This window comes from Vipera ursinii (genome assembly GCF_947247035.1).
Source record: "Vipera ursinii genome assembly, chromosome: 2".
Taxonomy (NCBI): domain Eukaryota; kingdom Metazoa; phylum Chordata; class Lepidosauria; order Squamata; family Viperidae; genus Vipera; species Vipera ursinii.
Window position 1 is genome coordinate 119,897,578 of NC_139513.1, and position 19,516 is coordinate 119,917,093.

Sequence of the window (19,516 nt, forward strand, 5' to 3'; positions counted from 1 at the left end):
ACTGGGGCACAGAGAGGAAGGTAGAAAATGTGTTGTGCTTTAGTTTCAGCTTGTGAATGCCAGGAAAAAGACCTGCCTTTTATTTGAAGCCAGCAAAAAGCAGGATCATTAACAAAACAAGTTTAGCCGGGCTGTGCCCCAGGATTTTCAGACAGCTGTTTGGATGAAGGTTGTCCAAAGTTATCGAAACATAAAAATACATTGAAAGCAATCAAATGCTAATTTGCATTTGCCACATTTTAGAGTTGTGGCACGAGTGTAGCATCTCCTTGTATAGAGTCCAAGCAATTAATCATGGGCATATGTGTTTATTTAAAGTATGTGTGTTGTCTATTCATAGTACATTATCAATGGTTTGTTCTATTGACAGCACACTGACAGTTAAGGAGGGCTTTATAATTCACTTGCTGACTTTTCTTGATCTTCCATTGAGAAAATAATCTGTTAGTGCTCCAGTTACTTCCCTCTCAAAGTAAAGCAAGCTTAGAGCAAATCCAGCCTGAAGTGCATCATATTGCCTTTCACATAGTAAATGAGGTTCTAAGTTCTATGTTCCATTCCACTAAGAAGTATTTGTTTCTGTTCCAGAGTTGTTGGGGTTCTATCTGGTACATTCCAAAACCCTCACTATTTCATTCTGAATGCTCTGTTCAGTGCTATTTTATAGTATAATTCAGATTACCGTAGATATATTCTAAAATATAGCACAGAAATTATGAAGGCATATACTACCAGAAAATAATAAGAAAGGGACCACAAAGAAAACACCTGTTACAGTTTCATTCTTTTTGACCTAGCTACCAGTTTGTTGTGAGCTACGTATTGCCTTAAAGCTGTTGAAAAATGACAATGTAATAGCGTGTAATATAATTAAAATCTCAGGGGAACTCCTTAACCTAAGGAATTAGACTAGCTCCAATTATAGTATTAGTGACATTTAACTTGGAAATGGATTCTGGCTACAGATGGTGGGGTGGATCAGGCAGTTTGAGAAAATCACCCTATCATTTGGGCAGGGTGATTCACAGTGTCCATTTACAAATCAAAGATGATGCTCCTGGCATCTCAACATCGTGTTATTTTTACCTGGGGAAATATAGGCATATTTTTAAATGGGTGGTTACATGGAAGTCCAGAGATGTAGTTTTGAATAAAGAAAATGCTTAACACCAGTGCTTTCAAATGAGACTGAAGGAAGATTGGTGGATGCTGAAGCAGGTGTCCATAAAATAAATTGCCTATAGACATCTCATAGCCTACATTTATATTTATGGGAGGTTCTTGTTATGTTATACCTTGTATTGTTTATTTTTTATTTTAAATGATAAATGATAAATGCATGTGGTCATATACTCTCTGTGTTGGCAGAATTATGGGAATTAAATTCATAAATACCTAAAATCTTTCAAGATTGAATCAATAATTGCTAGCATTATGTCAAAATAATCCTGATTTTTTCTTGTATATCATGAATTAGAGGATTATTATCTAAGCAAGATATTTAATTTAATAGCTGAAACAGTAAAGTGAATAATGGGCCAGAACTCACGGTGGTAGTTGATTGGTTGGAGAGCACAAGCTCCTGAATGATACAATCTATGTTATGATTGGTTGCTGGATATAAAAAGGAAGTTTCCCCTTTTCCCGCCTTTTTTCTTCTGCGTGCTCTGTATGCTGATCTGTGATTTACCTCATGATATAGTGATGTGATTTACCTCATGATATAGTGATGTGCCTGGCTATCTTATTTGCTGTAAATATAGATGTTAAATATATTTATTTATATAAAATTACAGCATCTCTGACTCCATTTGGACACCTGCTGCACAATTCCCTGACATATTATGGGTCCAGAAGCATCCAGAAACAACAGTAAAAATTTCTCTGAGGTAGGGCTTAGAGAAAGGTTGAGGATTATTGGCTTGTAAAGACATCACAGTGCTATCTGTTACAGGAATGGGAGGAGGATTTCCTTTGGCTCATCTTAATAGGACAAATTATCTCTCATAGAGCCTAAAATTGCAGATGTTTCTGTGTAGGGAGGATTTGTGGACAACTGTAAGCAATCCTCCAGCAGATCTCAATGAGGAACAGCAAAATCTAAATGAAAAAGCATTAGCCAGAATTCTTTTGTGCTTGGAAGATAGTTGACTCAGCCTTCCATCCTTCCGAGGTAGGTAAAATGAGGACCCAGATTGTTGGGGGCAATTAAGCTGACTTTGTAATAATGCCGCTTGGGGGGGGGGGCAAAGCCCTAATAAGCAGGCATATACATAGAATGAAGGCTATTGCTAAGCACATTGGTTTGTGCTTAAAATTGTAAGACGCCCTGAGTCTTCGGAGAAGGGCGGGATATAAATGGGATTAAATAATAAATAAATAGTCAGGTAATACATGTGCGTGGGCTTATATCTAGGGAATGCTGGCTTGCCTTACGCTGAATTTTATGTCAGGGAGATGGCATGCAGCAAAGTAACTCTCACCAGAAAACTTTAGAGAGCAAGGCTACAGTTTGGAAAAACTGTCAGATCACCTCCAGTTCATGAGGAAAAACTTCCTCAAATTAGAAGAACAAGGAATGGTGTTTTCAGAAGCGCACAAAGTGTATGTTTTGCTGAGCTACCTTGATGATACGTGGGACATATTGGTAGCAAGCCTTGAGTACATAAATGAGCATGATTTAACTGAGTTATGTAACCGGGAGGCTTTTGGAAGAAGAACAGAAAAGATTAGAAAGAAACAAAATGATATTAATATACAGCTCAGTCAAAATGAGCGCATTCCAGAGAGATAAAAAGGTGTGAAAGTCTGTTTAGTAAAACACTGCTTTGCATGTAGATTCACTCAACATATCCAGAGATATTGCCCAGTAAGAAGATTAAAAGAAAAAAACAGGAGAGAAACGGCACAACAGAAGAAGGAAGACACACAGGTTTCTGTGGTGAAGGCAAAAAACAAAGGCATTAAAGATATTTAGTTGTTGGACAGTGGGGCAAGTGAGCGTATAGTAATAATGGATCCTTCCTAGACATCCTAATCAGCAAGGACCACAAAACATTTTTCTAGTCTGGGACCAGTTGCTCAGGAATATGTGAGCCTGGCAAATGGTAATAATTCTTTTGGACAGGAGCACAGAACAGTATATGTACCATGTTTGGTAAGTCGTTTGATAAGGTTTTATGTGTATCAGATTTAGATCACAAAAAAGTGATAGGAAATCTGACAGGATTTTTCAGTTAGTACATGCTGATTTAATTGACCTTTTATCTCCATCAATGGGAGGGGCCAAATTTGCTTTGGTAATTGATGATTTCTCAAGATATGGGTTTTATTATTTACTAGAATGCAAAAGAGAAGTTTTTCAACAATTTAAGCAGTGGGTAATGTTTGTAGAGAGGAGTGTGTCTCTTGCTGAGTGTGTCTTGCTTAGAGAATGAAGGGTATGATGTAATTTTTGTAAAGCGTACATGCAAAGTCCTAAGGAATAACAGGTTGCATGCACAAGGTTTGAAACTGAAGTATTTATATGATTTGTACCACAAGGAAAAAAGTGACAGTGTGCAAACAATAATTTCTAATGAACCAAAGCATAATGGGTGTGCATATTTATTACACAGAAGACTGGGTCACGCAAGTTTTAAAGTATTACAGAAAATGCCTGACTTGGCTATAGGTTTTAATGTAAAAGATTGTGACAACTATTTGGATTGTGTTATTTGCAAAGAGGCCAGATTGAAAGTATACCATGTTAGCAAAAAAAGTGATAGGAAATCTGACTTCCGGTTTTGTGCAGTAGCAACCAGTCACAGGCTTGGGGCAAGCCTTCTAACCCAACAGGAGAAAGGCTGGCCGTACTGCATTGGCCAGCCCAAGCTACTAGCAACCAAAGTCCAAAAGTACTAATCAGCACAACTGTGAACAGCAGTGGTTGAAACTGGGTGAGGAATTCAATGTTCTCTTTTCTATTCTATATTTAATTTCCTGGAAAAGATCCTCAAGAAACAAAATAGCTCTGAAAGGGAAGGAGGGGGATTTCTGCCCCATCCTTATACTAACGGAAGTGGCGAATTAATCTTTTTATGGAGGATCAAACTATATGGAAATGAAATAAATATAAAACCTGAAAGAACATATCAAGAAAATATTAATACTCCACAGGAGGAGATATATAGTATACTGCAACTAATTCAGACAACAATGACTTTAAACTGCAAAGAAATCCAAAATAACTTTAAAAATATAAATCAATCTATTTCCACGTTAACTCTACAACAAAAAAATTCCCAGAAAACCACAACAGAGAAGGAGCAGATAAAACAGATAAATGGATATAGAATTGAGAATAGAGACTTAAAGATGGAACTTAACAAAACAAGGAAACATGATTTAATCCTAGTGGGGGGGGGGGGGGGGAAATCACAAGAATTGGAAAAAAACAACTTATCCCTTAATACTACAAAATTAATCTGAGGACAAGAAAAGATTGGATAAAATGGACTGTATTGATGTCAGGAAAGCAAATGATAAGAGAAGCAGAGAGAAAGAAAAAGAAAAAGATTTTCAACAAACATGGAAAGGCAGAAGTCCCGTACAAAAACACTTCACTTGATTTACTTTTTATAAATACAATAACATTTACGAACATACGGAAAAAAACTTTTTATTCAGCAAAATACATTGATTAAGAAAGATACTGGGCAAAGCAAAAAGACTAAAGTGGAAACCAAGAAAATAGATGATGGGACTTACCAGAGAGAATATTTAAAAAGTAACATTTGTTTGAATATGGTTAAAGAAATAGAAAGGATTTACTGTTCTAAGAAGGATAAATTCCCTAAATAATATAGTATGCTTTCCCCCCTTTTTTATTCTTTTTCTTGATTTGAGTAATATAAAAAAGTTGAATTGACTTAGATAAAGGAAATGTTTTAGATATTTAAATGTGATTGAATTTAAGAAAATTATAGGATAAAAAATGTTTTGATTAAGAGTTAAAGGACTAGATGACTAGATGTATTAAATGGAATATTTAAAGATTAAACATATTTTTAATTATGGTTAAAAAGAATAAGAAATTTTGGAAACAAATATATATTAGCTTAGGAGGGATATATATTTTAAGTAGCATGTTATTTTTTATGTTTCTTTACTCTTGCTCTCCTTTCTTTTTTTTCCACTGTTTTGTCTATTCCTTAAGAAATGTAAAAGTGTGAGATGGTTCATATAGAAAAAGTAGAGTTAAATTTTTAAATGTAATTAATTTTTGAGAAAAACTTAACCAGTAAGAATACCTAGAATTTGGTGGGAGAAACAAATTAAAATAAGGACTGTAACAGGATTTATGATAAGGCAACCAATATGATTGTATAGAAAAGAAATATTACATTGATGTGATTATTATTTTTAGGAATATTGGGAAAAATTACATATTGTTATCTATCAAAATAATACGAATTGTATTAAGAAGATATTTTGGGAAAAGAGGAAATCAACTAAAACCACTATGTGGATTATGGATTATAGAAATCAATTGTTAGTAATTGTTTTACAAATGTAAACCCGGATAACACACTGTTCACCAATTATTAAGTGATTTATGTTTTTAAAAAAATCAATAAAATATATTACCAAAAAAAATTGATAGGAAATCTGACAGGATTTTTCAGTTAGTACATGCTGATTTAATTGACCTTTTATCTCCATCAATGGGAGGGGCCAAATTTGCTTTGGTAATTGATGATTTCTCAAGATATGGGTTTTATTATTTACTAGAATGCAAAAGAGAAGTTTTTCAACAATTTAAGCAGTGGGTAATGTTTGTAGAGAGGAGATATAATCAAAGGGTATGTCAACCTCAGACAGAGGAACAGAGTTCATGTCTAACATATTTCAGCAGTGGCTGAGAAAGAAAGGCATAATTCATAGAAGAATGAACCCCTACACTTCGGCAGAGAATAGAGTTGCTGAATGCAGGAATGGTGTGTTATACTATTAATGAAACTATTAATGAAACTCCATATTACATGTTATATAAAAGACAAGCATCCTTGGCACATTTAAGAATCTTTAGCGGCGATGCTTGGGTGCACATTCCCTAGACAATTGGAAGGAAAGAACAACCAAAGGCAAGGAAAATGAAATGTATAAGTTATCAATCAGGATCAGTGGTATATAGATTTACAGATGGACCTAAAAATGTTATTATCTCACAGTCTGCAAATTTTACAGAACATAAGAATTGGGAAAAGGTACATGCCAGTAGTGAAATTTTAATGCCTCTTAGTCAGAGGTCTCCAGTGAATTCACAAAGGCAAGTTAAACAGGAATCCGAGAGTAGCTTGGGGTCTGTGTATAGCTCAGAGGAATATTTGGAGAGTGAGATTCCAGTGAAACAGGAACAGTTACCCCAAAAGGTATGAAAGAGCAAATAAAGGTGTTCCATCATAAAGATTCACAGTTGCGGAGGTAAAAGTATGTAACATCTTTTATGAGCCCCCAAATTAAGAGGAAGTATTAAATTTATCTCTGGCAGAACAAAAGAAATGGAAAGAGGCTATAGATAAAGAAATGTTGTATATGCAAAAACATAAAGTTTTCATTCCAGTGAGGTTACCAGAGGGAGAAAAAGCTGTTGGGTGAAGATGGGTGTATAAAAAGAAACTTTTGATGAATGATGAAGTACAGTATAAAGCAACGAGACTGGTTAGGAATTAAAGGAATACTATGTTATTTAAAAGGAAACATGGATTTTGGATTACATTTGCAACCATCAAATGAATTTGAATTGAAATGTTTTGTAGACAGTGATTGGTCTAATGATGTACAAAATAGAAAGTCAGTGTCAGGATTTGTTGTAATGTTTGAAAAACAGACTAGCTGATTGGAAATCTAGAAAACAGATTTCAATTGCCATTTCCACAGCTGAGGCGGAATTCATAGCATTGTCAGAATTGTGTTTAGAGTTAACATGGTACATACAATTGTTAAAGCATTTGGATATTGAAGTGAAAGGACCTATACTAGTATTTGAAGATAACACAACATATATACAAATGGCAACAGGTGAGAGAGTAAAAACCACAACCAAGCATGTTGACATAAAATATAAATAATAATAATAATAAAAAAATAAAAAAAATATTGTAATGTCAGAGAAGCAGTGAAAGAAAATATAATAGACTTAATTTATTGTCCATCAGAAAACAATTTAGCTGATGTCGTGATAAAGCCATTGAATATACAGAGGAACAAAGATCTTGTGAAACAACTTGGTTTAAATGCTGTCCAGCTATAAATTGGAGATATTTTCTATACGGTGCTATTGTTTAGTCGTTTCTGTTTTCTATGCTGTTTTTTGACTGAAATCAAGAAGAAGGAATGAGAATGAAACACGGTACTTAGGTTTTATCACTTTAATCTTATATTTTATATTCATACTCTATCAAGAGGTACAATGAGGGACACGATGGCAAGTATTCTCTGTGTGGGATGCCCTCCTTCAGTAAAGCCTGCCCCGCCTGGTGAGGATTCCTCCCGTGCTGCTTCCAAGGGGCTTGTAAAAACCTGATCTATTAGGCAGATCAGTCCAGATAACAAATTGCTGCTTTTTCTCAAAAATAAGTATTAATTGTTGCACTCTGCACAGTTTTTCTTTCTTTCTGCAGATGTACAGAATATTTTTTTTCATTCTGGACATTAATCGTGTTAACGTTACAAGGCTACGTTGGTTCTGGGAGTTCTCTCAGTGCATAAAATATCAGTTTGTATCTCTGTTAATTGTCACAAGGATTGGTGTTTAGATAAGCAAAGTTAAGAAATGGGATAGCAGGGATCCTAGAAGTGCTCTTTATTGTCGTAGGACCTAGTAGCAGAGTCTTGAGAGCCTCTTAAGAGTTTCTCTGTTCCACATATATTAATCTTAAACAAAATGAAAACCGAGTTAATTTAGAACTCCATTCTCACACTTTTTACATTTTCACAGTTGAGCTGCTGTTTCGCCTACCTTAAGATTTAATTGGTCCCTTCCCCTTCTCAAGTCTTGCCAAGACCAGGTTTATATCATGCTTAAAGTGAGGTGGAAAAAAAATTGGTTAAAAATTAGAATTAGGATATTTGTTCCATGCAATAGTAATGAGTAATGTCTAAAGAATACCAGATATTTATGAAACAAAACAAAAAAATGATATTTTTATGAAGGCACAGTATAGATGTTACAATAAGAAAGTCATAGATCAGGCATGAAATGATATTAAAATGTCAGAGGAAAAATGTGTATAATCAGCATATGATTTTAATGCATGTTCATTGGAATTAAGCTCTGAAGCTGTTACAGAAGCAAACTATGTGAAATTAAGTTTCAGAGCTAATGTTGGAATGGCTTTGGCAATTGTGAAATTAAGTTTCAGAGCTAACGTTGGAATGGCTTTGGCAATTTTGTAAAAGGCAAGGAATCATTTTGTAAAAAGGCAAGACAAATTTTGAATGCCCGCAGGCGAAAGAAAACCATTCATGAAATTTTTTTAAAAGCTCATTGATTCTGAAGGTATCATACTCCAACTATTTGTAGGCCAACATGAGTAGTTGCAGGTAGTCCTCGGCTTATGATCACAATTGGGTGCAAAATTTTAGTTGCTAAGCAAGGCATCTTGTTAAGTGAGTTGCAACCCATTTTACAACTTTTTGCACAGGTAAGTGAATCACTGCAGGTGTTAAGTGAATTATGCAGTCATTAAGCAAAATCTGGTCTTCCTGCATTGATCTGGCTTGTAAGTTGGCTGGGAAGGTTGCAATTAGTGATCACATGACCCCATGATGGTGCAACTGTGATAAATACATGCCAATTGCCAAGTGCCCAAATATTGATCACATGACCGTGAAAACCAGTCATAAGTCATTTTTTTCCATTGCCGTTATAACTTCAAACAGTCACTAATCAAACAGTTGTAAGTCAAAGACTACCTATATTTCTAGCATTAACTCTCCAAGTATACTCAGACTTTCAAATGTGAAATGTCAATTTTAGGTCAAAAGCAAACTTAAGGATTTGAATTGGGAAAAATCTAATCAATTTTTTAGGATTTAGTATGAGAAAGTAAAAAGTGTATCCTTGCAAGGCTTAGGAAAAATTTGGGACATATGATAAATAATGTTGGCTTGTGGGATTGCAAGTAAAGGAGACTTTATTGTTTCCTAAATTGTACATATTAATATTTTTAGATGTAGACTTCCTTTGCAAAGCCTATTTTTATATGTAGATTTCCATTGCAGTACCTATTAAGCAATGAAAAAATGCTAGACTAACACAGTGAACTGCATATAAAGCATATTCTGGAAATGGATAATTTAATAACAAGTTCAGAATTCTGCATTAGATTTCCTTTTATAAATTATGGTTTGGAATTTGGAGCTCCTCTCATTCTCCACTTGGATGCAGCTTTTAAAGCCAAAATTATGGATTTATTTGCTTATTCCAAGCAAAATACATAATAAGCACTATTATGCAGTATTGTATACCATTTCATTAATAAACAATTCTCCATAGAAAAATCCAGCCACTATAAAAATGAACTGTTCTTAAGCTAGATTTATTCTCTTTGAATGCCATTTTCCTCAGTGAAATGCAATAACAGGTCAGCTCATACGAACATTCATTACAATGCGAAGCAATCTTGATATTTTATTTACATAATGGTATGCTATAGTAATATTTTTAAACTTGTTTTTCCTGTATGATTTCCTGTCAGGTGGTAATGAATTGCAGATAGATATGTAGGTATCCTCAGCCTTTAGGTTGCTTCTCTCTAAACCCTGATGATGGAGCACACATCTTTCTCCAGAATATGTCTATGGAAGGAAGACATTCTTCAGAAGTTCACGATCCTTGACAGCAGCGTATTGATCCTAAGACTCCACTAAGTGAAATACACTATTTTGTGCAGAGCCCCCTCATCAACTTAATGTCATCTGCTCTACCTTTGTTTCATAGAGGCACTACTGGTTTGAGTGGGCAGTCCTACAGGTGTCCAGGTGCCTTAGGTTGAAAACAATGCCCTAAATGGTACCTGAAAACCAGTAGGTAACCAAGGCAAGCTCTGGAAAACCAAGTGTTGTATTTTATCAAATCCAGGAGGCCAGAAGTTATAAGTCACTGTATTTTGAACTAATTTCTGAATAGCCTTTAAACACTGCCCCAAATGGAGCACCTCACAGTAGTCTAACTGGGTAGTGATAAAGTAGTGAGTTACTGTACTGTAGCCAGGTTCTTCTGTCCCAGGCTCAAGGCATAGCTGGCACACAAGACCTTCTGGCAACAGCGTCCATCTGCTATTCTAGCAGGAGCTGCAAATCCACAAGGACCCCAAGTGGTGAGCCTGTTCTCTGCCAAGTATTGCTTGCCCATTTAGGAGGCAACAACAGCAACTCTGACTTACTTGGGTTCAGCTTCAGTGTGCTCACTCCCAACAAGACCTTGATTGCCTCCAGACACCAGGCAAGAATGACAACAGCATCTCCCTCGCAACCTGGGATGGTGATATACAGTTGGTTATCATGAGAGCTCAGGTATTCCTTGCTTTATGACCATTTGTTCAGCGACCATTCAGGGCTTACCATATAGCACTCTATGATTGTGGAAGTGATGGGGCTGAGATAAAGGCTTGAGTGTAGTTCAGGTTGCTGGTTATCACCATTAAAACTATATGGCATGGGACCTGGTTATTTGTGGGGTTGTCTTTACCTAAGATTGTCCATCTGTCTCACTAGATCAAATTGAATGGCCATGCATCAGATCCCTTCTCTGAAATCTTGCCATCTCCAAATTCCATCATTGCACATTTTTTTCATATTTTTGTTGGATAATATCAAGTAAAGAATAACATCTTCTACTCTCCTCCACTTTCTGAAGGAGAAAATTGGTGTCAAGTTATAAATTTCATGCAAGGTCCATGGTTGACATGGTTTTCTCTTCCAACAGAAGTTGGGGCAGTTAAACTGCTCCATCATTATTATTACTGTATCTTTTTGAAAGATGTACAGTTTGTTTTTGTAAAGTATTATCCAAATTCCTTGGTTAGGAATAGAGGTACCAATAACAATATGATTTTGTTAATGAAGCCACTTATTTTAATCCAGATGCTCTCTATTTTCAGTTAGACTGCTGATCTAACTGATGCAGTTATTTTTTTCATACACAGGGCAACTCCCCCTGTTTTATTACTACAGGTAATCCCCAAGTTACGAGCATTCACTTAATGCTTGTTCAAAGCTACATGATGAGCGCCCCCTAGTGCTTACGAGCAAGTCCCGAAGTTATGAATATTGCAGCACCACGGCATTCGTTCGCACTTATGAGTGATAGCAGTGGCTCTGCAACATTCACCCTGGTTATTCTCTCCCTCCCCACCCCTGCACCGGGTCTCCCTAAGCACCAGGCCTGCAAAACTCACCCTGCAAAGATTGAGATCCTTTGCTTTCTTGGCTGCTCCAAGCCTTTGGTGCATTTGCACAGAATGGAGGCCTAAAGTAATGCAAGATCACGCAAGATCAGTGGGGCAAGATCTCACATAACTGAACTTCCGTGATCTCATGGTACTTTAGGCCTCTGTTCTCTGCAACAGAGAATGGAACGGAAGCTGGGGGATGCTCCCATGTGCCTCCCGATGCTGGATCGGGGGTCCGAAGGCCTTTTCTAGGCCACTGCGGCTCGGATCTGAAGCCGGGGAATGCTTGCATGCCCAGCTGCAGCCTGAGCCATGCTCTGGAGGCCTTTTCCAGGCCGCACCTGCCCAAATTTGAGGCTGGGGAACAGTTCTGCGTCCCCCGCCTGTGGCCCGATCTGGGCTTTGGAGGCCTTTTCCAGGCCACTTCAGCCCAGATTTGTGGCTGGGGAATGCTTCCGCGCCACCCCCGCAGCCCGATCCGGGCTCTGCAGGCTTTTCCAGGTCACTGCCGCCTGGATTTAAGGCTGGGGAATGCTTCCATGGCTGCCACAGCCCCGAACTGGACTCAGTAGGACTTTTCCAGGCCGTTCCTGCCCAGATTTGAGACTGGGGAACACTTCTGTGCCCCCCGCCTGATCTCGGCTTCAGAGGCCTTTTCCAGGCTGCTCCCGCCCAGATTTGAGGTTGGGAAACATTTCTGCGTTCCCCCCCGGTGGCCCAATCCAAGCTTTGGAGGCCTTTTCCAGGCCCAATAGGGCTGCAAGGGGGCTGCGGAAACGTCCCCCAGCCTGAGATCCGGGTGGTGGCAGTAGCCTGGAAAAGGCCTCTGAAACCTGGATCGGGCCATGTGCGGGGGGCCGCGGAAGTGTTCCTCAGCCTTAGATCTGGGCGGCAGCAGGAACCACAGCAGAGAGGAGACAGATTTTTTCCAGGTGAGTCCGGCAGGGAGGGGGAAGCATGCGGTATCTCAGTGGGTTGGGGAGGCCTTGGGGGCCTGTTCCATCACTAGGCCCTCTATGGCCTTCCCCATCCTGAGATGCCTCATGTTCGCTTAACATGCGTTTTAATGAGCAAGGGAATAATCTCGTTCGAGGTACGAGATTTACTCTACAAGTTTTCAAGTTATGAGTGTAATGGGCAGACTCCATTACACTTGTAACTCGAATACTACCTGTATGGGAAAAATCTTCAACCTATAGCATGAGAAGAATATGACTGAAGTTCTTGTTAAGGAGGCTATAATAACTTCTTGTAATGATTAGCATAGTGCATTTATAGCCATCTGTGAATTAGGACACCAGTACTTATACTGTCTTTGTGTTTGTTGAAAAAAAAGTATAGTTGGTTAGCTATACTTTTCCTAGTTCTACCCAAACATCAGAAGGCCATGAATAGAATAATTCTCCTTCACACGGAATGCAATATTTTGAGAGCACTGATTGGAACAAGTAATTAAGTTTAATTTGGCACTTTTAAAAATTTATTTGAAGCTTTAGCACTGGCATTTTTTGCCTAACTGCCAAATGGCAATTTCTGTATGTGTCCTGTGAAATAGAAATGGGCAGGAGTAGAAATTTTTCAACAGACTGAGCGATCTGGATAATTGAATGATCTAGATAATTATAGTGATTTTCTTCGACTAAAATAAAGCTATGTAGTTTACCAAGTTTAATTACTGTCCAATCTGGATTTTATTTAGCTGTATTGTTCTCTGGATGTTCAGTCTGGCATTTGGCTGCCTTTGCCAGCAAAATATGCATAGGCCTCCACTACATGGGGGAAAATAGTTTCTCTAGGAGGATGATCCCATCAAAGGCTCTTATATGTGCTTGTTAGTTTATATGTTTATTCTTGGCTTATAATTTTATCCCCACAACTACCAATACAGAACTGATTTTCTCAAATTCTCCTTCGCTCTGCATTTTCTTCTAACTTGCAGAAAGACATGAACTCTCTGAGAACTGCAAACCCCTCTCATTGAACTGAGTAGCTGGCATGTGGGATGAAGCATGGTGTTTTTTTCCTATTATATTTATTCCACAAAAAAGTAAGGCAAGTTTTTCATTCAGGCATATATACATCCCCTTTCTATGCTGCCAAAAATCCAAAGAGAGGAAACTGATTAGGGGAAGATGAGTGTCTTTCTCTAAGCCACAGAATTAGTGGCTCCTAGTGGAATCTAAGAGTGACGTTCTTTTATTAAATAATTGGATGTGGGAAATGCATTGTTCATTTCCTCGCCTTATGTGCAGGAACCCAACACGGTCTGACTAGCTTAAAAGAGCCTTTTTTAAATGTACTCCTTTGAACAAAGCTTGTCTGTTTTAGGGAGTGGTTTGAGAGTGGGTCCCTGTTTGGGAAAATAAGGAAAGCTCTTTTAATTAGCAAAAATTTGTACAATGTTTTTTTATCTGTTTTTGTATGCACATATTCCAGAATGCCTTAATAACTTGCCTTAATAACCTGAATTAGGGGATTATTATTATTGCTGCTTTTGATTCTTCAGGAAGCAGCACTGGATAACAAATCAGCAGGTTGTGGTCATCTGCATACATTCAGATATTTACTGGGGTGTTTCTACTATGACCTGAGAGTGCTTTACCCATTTTTTTGAAGCAGGGGTGTCAAACTGCCAGCCCGCAGGCCAGTTGTATCATATGGGGGCTGTGGCCACCCCAGCTCCGGCAATGCAAAAAAAGTCACGATACGTTGCGACACATCACATGATGCGGTGAGTTTGACACCTGTGTTTTAAAGTGCTGTCTCTTAAAGTGAGTACAATGATACAGATATTCAGGAAGTGGCCAGTGTTATTTTCACAAAAGGGATCAAGTCCAAATACTTACAGAAATAAAGGAAAATACCTTTTGGTATTAATGTTTCATCTAGATATTGTTCAAAGTTTTTGTCAAGTGAATGATACTTTGCTAGCCTTTTGCTGTGCCTAGCCCTGGCAAAAGCTATTTGGTAGTTGTGTTTAAGAGCAGCAATTTAAAATGTGGGGACTCCAGCTTGTTGGCAGAAGAATTCTGGGAGTTGAGATCCACCTATCTTAAAAGTTGCTGAGGCTGAAAAATACCACTTTAGAAGACTTAGAGGCCTCTTTACTACATGACAGCTGGCAATGCAAGCAAGGGCTCTTAGGTTGAGACATGTGTTTTAAATTGCATGTTTCCTTTTAGCTGCTGCATACATTTCTGGCCAAATGTTGAATGCTTTTCTTTTCTTTTGGCCACAGAATGTTGGACTGTTTTTCCTCCCTGTCTTTTAGCCTTCTCTGGAATCTTCTTTTTTATTAAGCCTTCTTTCCATTCTCTGTTTTCAGCTAACAGCAGCAAGAGGTTTTGCTAGAGAAAGACAGTAGTATTTTTCCTACTTAATTAAAAATTTAATAGTAATTGTAATTGTCACCTCCTCCTTGCTGAATGTTCTAAATGCATTGCATAACAGCTTACAAAAAAGAAAGAAAGATCACCCTAAGATCAGTTGGATCTACACTGAACCTGAATTTGTATCAAACGTTTAAGGTGAATTAGGGAATTCTGGAAAAGGTCCTATTGTGGAGTATTTAGCTTGAGCCTTCTTTTCATCAAGACTGTAGACTTATTTGAAACTTTATGTTGTATTGTCACCCAGAAGTGATTGTAGAGCCATTACACTAGTAGTAGTTTGACCTAATTAGCTTCATGTACAAAGAGAAAAAAAGGATTTGGTTAATTTTTATCTCCACCAAAAGTAACTAAAGTATTTCACTAAGGCAAGTCCTTACTGAAGCAAACCTGCTTTCTGATGTGTTTGAGCAAATTCTCTGTCTTTAAGCATAGAGACCTTATGTGGTTAAAATGATCCTCTCTACAATGTCTGAGTCCTGTAACAGTATTATTTAATTATTTCTTATGTTGTCACATACCCTATAACCAAGAGTCAGAAGGTTTGAGACTATGAGTTATCCCATATTTCACAGTTAACTAAACTAGGATCAAGGGTAATAATAGAGTTTTAAACCTCTGATTTATTGGCTATGTTGCTGCATAGTTAGAAAAAGCTAATACAAAAGATAGTGTTGTGTTTTGGAAGCCTATATTGCCAACACCCAAAATGAGGAAAAACTTTAAATTTTAGTTCTAGATTTTCATGGAAGAACAATTAACAACTGGAAAATTTATTCAGAAAAATGTAGAAGCAATAATGGCAAGTAATTTAAATGACTGATCTGTGCAGATGGAATTATTTATTATTTTGTACCCCACTTTATTATTTTTGCAAATAATTCAAGATGGCAAATATATCCAGCATGCCATCCTCCTCGTATTTTCCCCACAACAGTAATCCATTCAAATTTAGCTGACAGAAAAGGATTTCTAAGGACAAAACTGACTCACAGAAATCTGTCTAAAGATTAAGATATTCCTCAAAGATTTTTCCATTGGCCTCTGTCCTTTTGGAAATGAAAGGAATATTAACTAGAGACACGGGCTTTTCTTCTTGTGAGAGTTTGCCATCGAAATGTTTTGTATTGATGCAAAAAACAGGTTTTGTAGGCCTAATAAGTTTCTCGGATTTTTAAATTTTAGCTTGTTCCAATTCTACTATATTAGTTTAACTTTGCCTTTATTATATTTATCATTAACATCTTTAAATGGAAGGATGATATATAATGTTAATATAATATATTTATATTATGTATAATATATATTGAATTATATATAATATAAATAACATAAAGGACTGTTTCACAATCCAGTTGAACATTGCACATCTCAATTTTGGTTTTCTTCTGTATTGTTCCTAACTAAATGTAGTCTGACAACTGTTGCCTCTGTTTTTATAGACTTCTGGATCTGTTTGGTTTGTTTGGGGCTGCTGTTACAAACTATCTTGAAACTACAGCTAATGTCAAATTCCTAAGAAGGTCTTTCTTTTTTTAAATTTCTGCAGCTTAGCTGCCCTGGGCCTCTCATTTTTTAAAATTAATTTCCCTATAACACTTTAGATCGTAGAGAAAATTACTATTTCTCAATTACATTTTCAAAATCAGTTTTGGAAGTCCTCAAACTAGGATTCAGATTATGTATAGTTAGTCTTCTGCCACAGCCGACTATTAATTTTTTAAACAATAACTGCTGTCTAGGTCAGGGGTAGGCAACCTCGGCTCTTTTATGACTCATGGACTTCAACTCCCAGAATTCCTGAGTCAGCCATGCTGGCTCAGGAATTCTGGGAGTTGAAGTCCATGAGTCATAAAAGTGCTGAGGTTGCCTACCCCTGGTCTAGGTGCTTAAAATCTATAGTTGAAGAGTGAAAATTGTGCTAGTTGTTGGTATTAGCTGGAAGTTGATATGTGCTGGTGAAGCCAGGCTTGGATGTATCCTGATAGAAAATATCAAATTGTACCTCAGTGTTCCTTTATAAAAAAACATTTTTCTTTCTTTTAGATAAGCCGCCTCAATTTTCTCACAATTTGTTTTCTTGGGCAAAAGCTCTTCAGATTCAAAGCTCTCTTTAAATCTTTTAAAGATGATAACCTGTTTCAGTTAAAATAATTATGTATGTTATGGTATCTTGAAGGGTAACAAATGTATTGGAACATTTGCTTTTGTAGGTTAGAGGTCCCTGTATGTATTTATTTAGAAAATGTGTATGCTGCCAACTACATTGATGTCTTTGGCCAACTTACAGGATGCAAATAATAACATACTAACCACATTTGTTACACACAAAATATAAAATAAGCTTCAAAAGCTGTAATTTTAAAAAAATATTTAGACATCTTTTACATGAAGAAATGTAGTATATGTATAACCCTAAAAATAGGAATAAGGGAAAAAATCAATTTATATTATTAGATCAAGCCCATCAATGCATGTCTGGCCTCTTTCAAATACAGATCTTTCTTAGTGAACAGTAAAATTGTCATTTAGGTGATGCTAGCTGAGTAGCCACATTGTTAGCACAGGGTAAATGTGAGAACAGCCATATTTGTTATTATACAGTAGTCTGCCAAGATTTCTTTCGGTCAAATTTACTGTGGAATTTATCAGAGCTTTGGGCTGGTCTTATTTTGAAGCTTTTTGGAGGAATCTTACAGATTATCCACAATGTTTGGAATGTCATCCTACAGGCTTCTGGGAGTTGCCCTTTTATTGCTTTGGTTTTTTTCTTACACAGAAATTTGCCAATCCAGAAAGGTTAGCGACAGGAGTATTGGCGGATGAGTATCGGCAGATATGTCATGCTTTTGAATATGCAGATAGGCAAAACATTAATATTGCTGCTCATTTTGGAACTGAATTTGTTCCTTATTGTACCTCCATGAGGTAGCCCATTGTGACTATGTCACTAATAGATCCAGTTACTTTTTTCCAAATACCTGCATTACTCAAACACCACACTTAACCTAGCCAGTGCTTCCTAATAAATAAGCTCAGATTTCCATTAAAATACCAGCCTGTTCTGAAACTATGTTCTGCTTGGCTATGCATGCTTCATAAGAAGGGTTTCCGTCCTCAAACAAGCACAGCGTCTCTGCTATTTGTTAGAGCAGTCCTAACCTGAGAAAAAGATAGTCACCATTCTAAAGAATATTACTAAATGTAACGCAATATGAGCAGCTGAAACTTTTTCCTTTACATTGTCTACACAACAGTAATAATAAATTACACATCAACATAAATTCACATAGAACTCCTTGATAACTGACTTTGTTCAGAGGTTTTTATGCAGCTGTTCCCTTCTGTCACTGCTGGAGAGTGAAGTGAAAACATATAAATTTTGATATTATTCTCCTACTTGGTACAATGACAATTTCAGCGAGTCAAATTTCAGTGGTTGTGCACTGAAGACGAAGATTTCACCCTTTCAGAAAAAAAAGTGCTGCAATAATGATTGGCAGCTTCCAAAGTATTCCTTCAACATCTAAAGCTGATTGTCTGAAAATGCCATGTAAACGGAGACTGGGAAATTCCAGAAAATATTTTCTAAATTCTTGTTTCTAGTAGTAGTTTGGTTTGTTTTAGGATAATGCATGCATTTCAAACTAACAAGGAGTAAATGCTACTTTTAATCTTGCATAAATGACTGTGGGTGCTCCAGTAGTAGTGGCTATTTTTCCTGTTACCCATTTAAGTTCTCGCTGCTGAGTTTCTGAGAAATAAGAATACAAGTGAACGTGCAGAAACTGATCTGTTAACATGCTTTTCCTGCAGCGCAACTTTGCCAGCCTAGCAAAAAGCTTTTGTCTCGCCACCCAGCACTCCCCTGCCCCGGTGTGTCCTTTCTACACACTTTCCTCTGGCAAGCTCCATTTACATATACTTACTATACAACTGTAAGTTGAACAGATCAGTCTTCGTCTGTGATTCTACTTGAGAAGAACTTTTCTGCAGTGGTGTTGAAGAACTTTCTGTTTTCTTGTCCTTTCATATCAGCTCCCATTGCATTTTTGATTCTCAACGCGTGCGTATCTCCTTCCTCTGTTTCTCTTATCCCTGTTACTGACAGCCAGCTGCTTTCTCTGCCTGCGTGTGCGTGCGTGCCTGCGTGCGTGCTGGCACTCTCTCTTTTTGTTGTTAGTAATCCTGGAGATGTAAAGTTTCATATTACATGCTCACCAAGAAGGGGGGGAAAAACACAACTGGAGTCTCACTATTGCCACAAGGTTCCCCGAATGAGGAGTTGTTGCAACTTTTTGTGTAACTCTTGATCGCTTCTGAGAAATTTCCTCAGCTCTCTTCTCTCGCCGTCTGGGTAACTCTCTCGAGTTCTTTTCCACACCGCTGGAGACTGCTGATTTTGTGACTGGCGTTAGAAAAAGAACGACTTGCCCTTAGTAAAATCAACAGAATGGAAGAGATAACTGAAAGGCTCTTCCTCCAGAGCAGGATACATGAAGATCTTTGCAGCCTCATTTTTTTCCTGTGAAATACCCCATGAAAAAGAATCAAAAGACCCAATTTATGCAGAGAGAGAGAGAGAGAGAGAGAGAGAGAGAGAGAGAGAGAGAGAGAGAGAGAGAGAGAGAGAGAGAGAGATTCCATGTATTGAGTGGCTTCTTTGATCTTTTTCTTCTTCTCCTCCTC

The 19,516-nt window shown here is 37.3% G+C and overlaps 1 protein-coding gene and 1 long non-coding RNA gene across 7 annotated transcripts in view; one reads left to right on the forward strand and one right to left on the reverse strand.

Annotated features, from left to right (window-relative positions):
- The window catches only part of RECQL5 (RecQ like helicase 5), an 80,192-nt gene that overhangs the window by 28,320 nt on the left and 32,356 nt on the right, over positions 1–19,516 (forward strand). The window contains exon 8 of one of the 6 annotated variants that reach the window (XM_083354131.1): positions 13,378–13,441. The exons of the other annotated variants lie outside the window; for them this stretch is intronic. Coding sequence (XP_083210257.1) covers positions 13,378–13,387 — 10 coding nt within the window. The 3' untranslated portion in view covers positions 13,388–13,441. Of the gene's footprint in view, positions 1–13,377; positions 13,442–19,516 lie in introns of those variants that run through there. 6 annotated transcript variants of the gene reach the window in all.
- Positions 7,141–18,940, reverse strand: LOC310635320. The gene is made up of 4 exons (XR_014491383.1): positions 18,757–18,940; positions 10,431–10,520; positions 8,003–8,063; positions 7,141–7,358 (listed from the first exon to the last, which is right to left on the reverse strand). It is a non-coding gene; the product is annotated as an uncharacterized lncRNA (long non-coding RNA).